Raw genomic sequence first — 10,999 nt, 5'->3', positions numbered from 1 at the left:
CTATGTGTTTGAATGATCGTATTTGTTTCCTCAAATATTAGTTGAAGGTAATGCAATAGGGACATCGTGTGAAGGTAAAATAAACCAGCAAGAAAACATGGCATTGTATGGTATCATTACCACCAATACAACATGTATGAAGCCGATTCACAGATTTCTGTTTATGGCTAGTAATCGAAATACACCATGGAAGGTTAACAGTGGATTGGTATCAAGTGTTCGACATCCCATAGCATATAGAGGTCATAGCGTGAGTGCTAATAGCAGCTTCGTTTATCACAAACGTGTTGAGATTACGAAGCCTCACTTCCAGCCTCGCATAGCAGAAAGAGAATGGCTTCCTGGATCAACATTTCCTGGCCACAATTTACCCCAATATCTGGCATGTCCCAGGGAAAACAGGCCAGCAGTTTATGAAGCAGCGTCATCGAATTTTTTTATTGAAACGTGGGCAAAAACAGCTCGTGCCATAATAGATGAACAACTTCACAACTATGGGACCATTCTTTTTAGAATGTTACCATTGAGGAATGCCGACGGCTTTTCACGATTTGTTAAAGCATTAGGCTATCAAAGTGCAAGCTATGCTGGAGGTAATGGGGCAAGACATGAGGTCAGCGAATTGGTATTCACTGCCAGTGATAATGACCCACCTATTTATACCATAGAGCCACACAATGAGAAGTCATACAGCAGTCATCCTCCAATGAAGGTTAGTTAGGGAGCCTTCAGTAATAGCAAGGAGGGGGGAGGGGGTCTTGTTTTGCATATTGGTGCTCAGGCTATATGTTCGAATGGGGAATGGTGGTGGGGGTCACATTATATACATGTTGAGTGATCACGAGGGCAATATCATACGTTTGTTTTCTCGAGATACTGTTGGGCAAACACAGACTGTTTCTCGAGCATGAGGCCTCGAAGGAAGCAGTCTGTGTTGGAATAACAAACAAGCTCGAGGGAAACTGAATTATATAGTACGACGAGCACGATCAGTCAATATGTGCTATCAAACGCACCTACTCCATTCTCAATCTCTAAGCACACTGTTCCCTATGGTTAACAGGTTTCAACAGTGACAAAGGTTCTGAAGACAACAGCGACACAGAAAGTTGTACTTCTTTAATAATTACCAAATGTTCATTCTGAATCCTTTTCTGGCACAAGGGTGGCAACAAAATGAAGTTTCTATGCTCTTGTAATTCTCAACAGAAGATACCAGGTTCGTTTATTTTGAAAACATGTATGCATAAACATATGACATTATCTTTCATTACCTACGTGGGCAACAGCACTAACAACAGTTAAGTAAATGCCATTTCCAGTCAACAGAGTATTCAGTTGATACGTGCATTTTTACTTGCACTTTTCGTAATTAATGTGATACCAAATGTATATAAGGATAAGTACGGGTTTGTGAAATACTTGCATCTATTCAGTTTACATCTGCATCCGATACTTTCTTTATTATATAGGTATTATTTTACTGTGATCACCCTGCTACACCAGGGTGTGGAGGAGAAAGTGTGATAGCAGACGTGAGAGATATATTACCGAAACTAAATAAAGAAGTTGTTAACAAATTTGAGAGACTTGGAGTTAGATATTACAATTATGTTGGCTGCAAGAAAACGAATGATTCACATCGAAGTTGGCAACAAGTGAGTATTGATAATCATAGATAATATATATTTTATTTCTAGACTGGGGTCAATATTATTTTCAAGTTTACCCAAGGAAAAGACGAGTGGCCTAAGGGTCCTTGTCTCTGGATAAGTAGTGACACAACCTTATGAATTAAGACAAATTTTTGAGTACTATATAAGTATATATCTTCAGGCATAAATTATGAACAAGAGGGAACAAATAATCGCGATTTATAAAGTTTAGACACGGATGGTCGTGACTTGATTACATCAGCCAGGGTAGATAGTCAATATTTTCTGTTCAAAGACAATATCTTCGCCTATGAATGGTACATTAAATATTCATTTAAAGGCCTAATTTCCAATCTGAGGCCAATATAGTGAGATTTCCAATGTGTATCAAATCACAAGTTTTAATAATAGTGTGGCCCAAACCCAACTATTTAAAAAAAAGTAAAGTGACCCATATGTTCCTGTATGTTCACAATACCATAGTCCAGTATGAGGACCTAACAAATCTGGGGAATATTCTATAAAAGGAAGTTTCTTAGATGCCAGTTGAGCTCTTTGTGTGTGTTGCATGCTCAAATTGGTAAAGCACAAGGAGTATCAACTTAATATGATCACTATTTGCAATAATTAAATAAATATTATATAAAAATCATAATTTTTATAATAATCATGTTTAGTTTAATATTAACCACCCTACCTGGGGTAGTTTGTTATGCTAAGTTCAGAAAAGGGGGTCATTTTATGAACATCAGTTGCCATGGTAACCAAAATCACCATAATATGTTGATCTTTTTTTCAAAATTTGACATAAAATAGAGCCGACTTCGGAATAATATTACAAATATAGAACGGCACATTGAAATATTGTTTTCAGGGAATGTCATCAACAACTTTATAAATCGTTACAGAGCAATGTATTTGCCTGTTAAGCTTGCTCAGTAGTGATGCTAGTTGTTCAGACAAATATCGGTGGGATAGGGGCACTACTCCCTTAATTGAGTATACATTTATGTATCGCCCTTCTGGGTTCGTTTTGTAGCCATTTGGTCTAAAATGGGGTCAGGGTTTCTTCGAACTAAAGAGTTTAAAACGGGTCCACTTTGCATTATATTCGATTATGCTTGGTCTAAAATGTGGCCGTTTGTCCTTTGCCAAATCGTAATTGCCATTAATTGCCCGGAAATGTTACCTCCTAAGGAAAATGTAACTTTGTCTAAATTGTATGCTTTTAAAAACCCGTAAATTAATGGCTTTAATTATGGGTGATTTTATAGAACAAAGACTGAACTCCATCGATGACAGAGTGGGATTTTACGGCTAAACACAGGGTACCGTCATGTGACAACCATCCCCCTGAGTAGCGCGTGCAAACCCCTCCGTGCGTACAGAATACATGGCATTGTATGGAGAGACGCGCAATGCATCTTGGAACCGGCAACAGGTCTATTGACGAACCTGTTACAGACATGACAAACAAACAATTGAATTGGATTAATACAACTTGCCACAGAATATTGAAAGTATGGAGACTTGTATTACATTTCATCATATTCATAACAGTAGTTGTATGACAAGTTTGACACAATAGTTCACAGACGAATTTCAAGTTCCCCTGGCATTTCATGTACACTAATTAAAAAAGACAATAAAACTGTTCTTTATCAAACTATGAAATATTATACAAGTCTCTACTGTTGCAACATTCTGTGCTAAATTTGATTAATCCAATTCATTAGTTTTGCATACTTCCCTGTTTGTAACAGTTTCCGTTCGTCAATGCTTCGAGGTCGGCAGTTGTAACTGTTAGACACATATATACTTCAAATGTTTGTTATATTGGCTACATGTGTGTGTGTGTGTATGTGTGTGTTTATGTATGTATGTATGTATGTATGTATGTGTGTGTGTGTATGTATGTATGTGTGTATGTGTCTGTGTGTATGTATGTATGTGTTTGTGGGTGTGTGTGTGTGTGTGTGTGTGTGTAGGAGATGGGACAAGCAATCAATTAGTCAACTGGTCATTCTACGACCACTACACTATCAAGTTTGGCCTTATGTGATCTTTTGCACTTTCGAGAATACCAAGTAGGTTTAGGTGACAGACAAATACAGAAAAATACACACAATATTGAATGCAACACATGTTTTCAGTGAATTGATATGTTGATTATTAAATTTGCAAATGTATGGAAAAAAAATAAAATATCAATGTTATCAAGTTCTGATTGGTACATCCAAAAATCGGTATAACATAATGAATACCATTGTATAAACCATTTTTGATGAAATTGTTTTTCCTTGTGGTCAAAATCATAAAAGCTTGTTTTACTGACTGGTGCTTAAGCTACACGTTATAGTTCGCACAGTGTCCGATACCACAATGTCACCTAACAACTTGTCAATCTTGTCAATCTTATCCTCGGTCATTTGTTAAAACAAGGAACAGTTTACGTTTACACGTATATCCGATTCTTGCAGAGAGAAACATACTCTCTCTCTCTCTCTCTCTCTCTCTCTCTCTCTCTCTCTCTCTCTCTCTCTCTCTCTCTCTCTCTCTCTCTCTCTCGCTCGCTCGCTCGCTCTCTCTCTCTCTCTCTCTCTCTCTCTCTCTCTCTCTCTCTCTCTCTTTCTGATGAACATTGCAACAGCTTATCAGTTAGTGGTAAAAATTCAATTAATATCAAAGTATTATTAGCATAATTAATGATTTTAGGTAATTAAACTGGATCTTGTGAATTAAATGCAGTTGTAAATTTGCCAATACATCACTATAATATATCCTCATTAATATGTCAGAGGCTGACATATAAACGAAACCATGACAAGTTGCTGTAAAGCGAGAAGTCTAATTAAATGGATTGCATGATCGCCGATATAAATAATGGAAGCTTAAAGTGACCGTCTCAACTCACTGGTATATAACCTCAGACCATACAATATGCACTAATGAGATATATAAATTATTGCAAAGCATCTTATTTAGTTGTTATTAGCTTGATTAGTACAGACGTCCTATGAATAATGTATATGGAAATTTCACAGGACACACACACACACACACACAAATATATATATATATATATATATATATATATATATATATATATATATATATATATATATATATATATATATATATATATATATATAATGCTACAATATTGTATCGTAGCATTGTAGGACAGTGAAGTGTCTAACATGTATGTGATAATTGAGAACAAAGTTGTCCTGTTGTTGAATCGCAAAAGAAGGAAAACAGAGAAACCAGTTTGAATTTTAAAATATCGTATTTAAATTATTCATTTTTGTTGAATTAGACAATTCTAGTCATTTTAGTTACCAGACGGAATATAACGTATGAGAAGTGTATGTTGAGTTGAAGGTCATGAGATAATCTCCTAATTAATAAGAACTAAGATTAATTGCTGAGACCTTACAAATATAGTACGTTGCTAGGCGACAAGTTGAAGAAAATACAATGCATGAACGCGGACGGAAATATATATAAATAATTAAAGGAAAAACATGTCAGATCACATTTGATGGATCATCTCTCCTCTAGTACTTAATGAAAAAAGGTGATGTTTTTAAGAGAGATGTTGTCTGAGGACAAGCGACGACTTGAATAAATGATGAGATGGGCGATACATTATTTGATTATAAGCATTCATCAAAAAATGCAATATACTTCATTACTCCCACGGGGTGAAACTACAGTGTGTACTTCAAACCATATACAAAGTAAACGAACATTTATGTATATTGCGTTATAAGCTTCACTAGTACCTGTGGGCGATGATACGGTACGATAAGAACAGCGCGCTGATATACCCTTTGCACCGAAGCTTTAAGTGTTCCATAGTTAGTCCCCGTGGACGAAGTCCGGAACGGGGACTTATGGATTGGGTTCCGTCTGTCCGTCCGTCCGTCCGTCCGTCCGTGCGTCCGTGCGTCCGTCCGTCCGCAGCCGTTTCTTGGAGATGCCTGGACCGATTTTTTTCAAACTTGGTACAGGGGCAACATGCTATGGCATACATATGCACGTCAATTTGTTTTATGATACGATCCAATATGGCCGCCTAGCAACCATTTTGTTTGCGAATTTTCCCTGTCTAAAGCCATAACTCAGACATGCTTTAACAGATCTCATTCAAAGTTGGCATTAGGACAGTGTTCTATGACATACATGTGCATATCCATTTTCGTCGTGATAAGATCCAATATGGCTGCCTGGCAGCCATTTTGTTTGCGAATTTTCCATGTCCAAAGCCATAACTCAGACATGCTTGAACAGATCTCATTCAAAGTTGGTATTAGGACAGTGTTCTATGACATACATGTGCATATCCATTTTCGTCGTGATACGATCCAATATGGCTGCCTGGCAGCCATTTTGTTTGTGAATTTTCCATGTCCAAAGCCATAACTCAGACTCCATTTTCATCGTGATATGATCCCCCATACCCAACCAATCCTTTATTGTTGTAGGCATGTTCCATGTCCAACAAGCACACACAACATATCTAAGTCTGTTTGTTTTAGGTTCACAAATGTTGTTGCGTGATCACAGTAGTGATAATTCCTTAAAAACCCAATTATAGCGGGGACTATGTCAGTCTCAATGACTTGTTTAATTAAGTATTAAGGCCGCATCCCATTCACAGCTAGAAGCACAATTGCCCATAAAACAATTGCAACATGTATAACACACACACACACACACACACACACACACACACACACACACACAAAGAAATAATTGGCAGATTTGGCTACCATTGTCTATAACAAAATCTCTATGGCGTTTAAAACGATTTAAATACAAACACTGACATTATAATATGTAATATAAGATAAATATTGTCTATAAGCACAAAGCAAGTAAAATAAATATTGAATGCATAGTCTTACAAATGATAACGAGTGTTATATGAAAAAGCATGATTGATAATGTTATTGTCTAAATAAAATATGTTAGCATCAAATTAAAACTAGAGATACCTGGCCTGTCTAATCGTCCACTTGCAATAACCCCCGCCGAAGGCGGGTATACACGAGATTTTGGTACCATTCGCGACATATAGCACGAGCCGAATGGCGAGTGCTATACGGAGCGAATTGTACCAAATTCGAGTGCATACCCGTCTTCGTCGGGGGTTATTGCTATTATATTACATCAAAATATGTGTCTATTTCTTCTAAATGTGATTCTGTGGTTATTTATATGCCTGAAAAGGCGAATTCGCACGTACAGAAAAAGATCGTCGGTAATAGATCGTCGGGAACGAGCATATTTTGATGAGTGGATACGTTTATGTCGCCCAAACACACACACTGCATGAACGCAAACCATACACCGCATTGCATTGCATTGATAAATTACTTTATTTACATCATATAATGCATAACGAAAACGCGTTGAAAACTAGCAACAAAGAAAACGGGGCAAGAGGTCAAAGAAAGTAACAATTTTGTTTGGATATTTGCATAAGAACAATACAATCTAGTACACTGCTAAAAATAGATGTCTCAGCGTTCAATCAGTTGAAACGGAGAAAGCTCGAGACAGTAAATCAGCTGGGTTTGATATATTACATATTGTTTATTTATTTATTTGTTTTAAACCCCATATTTTCCTAATAGTCAACCCCCCCCCCCTTTGGTATCCACATTCAGCTTGTATGTACTATTCATATGCTTGTTTAGGGGCCATTTTACCACTGCTAGCCTTGGTAAAATGGGATTTTACCACAGTTATTATCCAATCAGAATGTCACATAGTAGCATGATATAATATAATGTATTTTTTACACCACTGTGATAAAGGAATGTTTGAAGGGTTGCTTATGAAATCGAAACCTTCTACTTGTCACTCCGCAGTCTGCCTTGGCAGTCATACAGAGGATGAGTCGAGTCTTTGAGAATGACATCTTTCTGTTTTGTCAGTGTGTCATTATAAATGTGTTTAATTTCTTACCGACCATGTTTCTCGATTTCATTATGGTTTGACTCCCTTGCATACATGGGAATATTCTCTTCCTAATAATATCACTGGCTATTTAAACGTTCTCCGATGGTACCTGTATACCTTTTTCAGTTTTTATAATACCATATGTAGTAGGGTTAAAACATGTTGAGAATTACCATAACTGAGTTTGACAAACTGGAACTTGTTATCGTAATGTTCAATGGGGTACATTAATGTTTGAAGGAGATTAAATGCACTAGGGTAACCAAAATAATATATCAACAGAATAACATTTTCTTATGTTTTTGTCTGTTTGTCGCCCTGATTGTCTGCTTGTTTATTTGTATGTATGTATGTATGTATGTATGTATGTATGTATGTATGTATGTATGTATGTATGTAGGTATGTATGTATGTATGTATGTATGTATGTATGTATGTATGTAGGTATGTATGTATGGTCTACCTGTCTGTCTGTCTTTTTTCTTTCTTTCTGTCTGTCTGTCTGTCTGTCTGTCTGTCTGTCTGTCTGTCTGTCTGTCTGTCTGTCTGTTTGTCTGTTTGTCTGTCTTCCTGTTTATATGTCTGTCTGTCTGTCTGTCTGTCTATCTGTGTCTGTCTGTCTGTCTGTCAGTTTGATTGTTTGTCTGTCTGTCTGTCTGTCTGTCTGTGTTTGTTGGTCTGTCTGTCTGTCTGTACGTACGTACGTACGTACGTACGTACGTAAGTATGTATGTATGTATGTATGTATGTATGTATGTATGTATGTATGTATGTATGCCTGGTCTACCTGTCTGTCTGTCTTTTTTCTGTCTTTCTGTCTGTCTGTCTGTCTGTCTTCATATGAATACACAATAGAATGTGCTAGTAAGTGTCTGTAATCAAGTTACATCAATACGGGCTAAAGTTAATAATATTTTACTATAGATGAAGACAATTAATCAAAACGTATTTTATATTTTTAATTAGATCGTCCTTTGTTGAACGATAGTGTGTCAAATAAAATATTTACGATGGCATATTTTTCAAGTTTGTATTCATGTTATTTTTTAAAGTGTTAAATTTTAATAAAGCGAGTGAGTGCCTACAAATATTGGATTTTTCTTGAACATTTCTTTAATTTCGTATTTACAACAACAAAAATCATGTAAATAACTACTCTGTGTGCGTCTCTATGTGTCCGACCATTTTTGTGTTTGCATGCTATTCACCATTTTCGAAGCCTTTGTACTGTAATTTCTATCACAATAACATGGTTCTAATTACTGTAATTGCATACGTGTATGATTTGATAAATAGCTCTTCTTGCGCTCCACTGCACCGTGAAAGTGTGTCATATTGGATAGTGAGCCGTTCCCCTCGTCACTTGGCTTTCAGGTATAGAACAGAGGAGTTGGACTAAAGACACGGTGATTAAGAAGCCCATGTCACAAATGCTTTTTTTTAAAGAAGACGTGCCATTTTTTTTCAAAATCGTTTTATATTGATAAGTTGACGCCCTGAACAAGTATGAGTACCCGTTTGGTTAAAAGTCGGGTGTATATTTTGCGTGTTGGCTGTTCAATTGTCGTTTATTTTGCACTGTTAAGTGCGCAATACTGCTACGCAGCTGTTGACGGTGAGTAGTATCTCAATCGCTTTATAGACGCTGTTATGAAGGAATACAATCCGTAACATGTACTCTAACAGGTAACGTGTAGGTATATATGGTTGTCTGTATTAGTTTTGTGGTATGTTGTACTTTGTTTTATCATGTATTCGTTTTACCTTCTGAAATATAATTTTATTTTTATTTATTTACAAAAGTACTATACCACACAAATATATAAACTATTGCAGCAAAAACAGTTACCACCTTTTCAATCAAATTAGCAATAATCTATTTACGTTCAAGTTTCCTATGGTTGTATTCCTTTATGACGTGTATGCTTTAATGACCAATAAATCTATGTTGAAACATAAAGAAAGCCACTACAGCAATTAAATCGTTATTGTCTTTTGGACATTTTAACAGTCATTCGACCCGATTAAAAAAGGCCATAACGTAAGGGGTTCAAATTGATAAATTCGAACAGCAATGACTTGCCTTAAAAATATTTCAAAATAAAATAGCCGAGTAACGCAAATAGAAATAATTGCCGTGTGACTGTATGAAGCTAAACCCTCTCCATAACCCGCCCTCACTCTCGCATATTGCGGAAAGCATTCTTTTTGTTGTATGACCATTGTGTTCTGGAGAGATATTTGATGATTTTTACCTCAGATAATGTTCGCCCGTTCTCCATAAAAGTTACAATCAAATATCTTTTTCACATCTATTGTCCTTTAAGTGGAACATCATTATCTCAAATGCCTTAGCATACTTGAAAATTTATTATATGCGCACTGATAGTGATGACTAGTAAAAGCTTATTTGCTTGAGATATATAGTCCTGAATATTCAGTGTACATCTAATAAATATCCATGTATTTTGATGCCTTTTTGTGCAGTTGATTATTTGTCATAATATCAACTTACCTTATTCAATCTCATAGATACAACCTCTCCATGTCCTAATATGTATTCCCTGGAGCTTCAGAGTACTGTCACTGACGTTATTGCTGAGACGTCAGTACCACAGCTTTCTGAGATGTCCTTATGTGTTTGGACTAAAGTGAGTGTAAACAGTGATATCCATACAACATTGGTATCGTATGCAGTTCAACAGAACGATAACGAAATCATATTATTTGGCGCCAGTAAACTAATGCTGACTATCAAAAACCATAACGGAGAGACCATGTTGAATATTACTGATGGTGATTGGCATTTAGTGTGTGGGACCTGGTCCTCGGATGACGGGGGATGGGCACTTTATGATAATGGTGTCTTCTTTGATGGTGGCACGGGTCTACAGACTGGTGAGACAATACTACCCCATGGAACGATATCCCTTGGACAAGAGCAAGACACACCTCGAGGAGGCTATGACCGCACCCAGGCTCTCGTCGGGGTTATTGCTTATTTCAGTATGTGGTCTAGGAAATTAAACTTAGATGAGATCAGTAATGTTGGTTGCAATAGTTCGGGTGACGTGTTTACTTGGAATGTTTGTAATCTTGATATACTAGGACGAAACGCACTTATTATTGAGTGTGACAACATGTCGAGTAAGTATGACGTCACGTTTATACATGCATATATGTGTGCTTGTTTTACCTCTTCAGTAAGTTGTCATCAATGTTGTCTGGTTGATTATTTATCTCTCAGATTGGCTCTATATCTGGCTGTTTTGTTGTTCTTTGTTTTTCCGCTTGTCCTTACGTTTATTTACTTCGTGTTTATTTATTAATTTGTTTGCTTGCTTGTTTGCTTGCTTGCTTGATTGATTGAT

The 10,999-nt window shown here is 36.5% G+C and overlaps 1 protein-coding gene across 1 annotated transcript; it reads left to right on the top strand.

Moving 5' to 3' along the window:
• The first annotated feature begins 97 nt into the window (after positions 1-97).
• On the top strand, positions 98-1,682 carry LOC144439801 (uncharacterized). Its single transcript, XM_078129034.1, has 2 exons — positions 98-712; positions 1,473-1,682. The coding sequence occupies exons 1-2, from the start codon at positions 98-100 to the stop codon at positions 1,680-1,682; spliced, it is 825 nt and encodes a 274-aa protein (XP_077985160.1).
• Positions 1,683-10,999: the final 9,317 nt, after the last annotated feature.

This window comes from Glandiceps talaboti, chromosome 9 (genome assembly GCF_964340395.1).
Source record: "Glandiceps talaboti chromosome 9, keGlaTala1.1, whole genome shotgun sequence".
NCBI classification, from domain to species: domain Eukaryota; kingdom Metazoa; phylum Hemichordata; class Enteropneusta; family Spengelidae; genus Glandiceps; species Glandiceps talaboti.
The sequence above is the reverse complement of the archived record's forward strand: the minus strand, read 5'-3'. Positions and strand labels throughout refer to the sequence as shown.

Excerpts from the sequence above, each read along its gene's own strand:
- LOC144439801 (XM_078129034.1), top strand. The coding sequence starts at position 98 with ATGGCATTGTATGGTATCATTACCACCAATACAACATGTATGAAGCCG. Across the intron at positions 713-1,472 it reads GCAGTCATCCTCCAATGAAG|GTATTATTTTACTGTGATCA; the intron begins GTTAGTTAGGGA and ends TTTATTATATAG.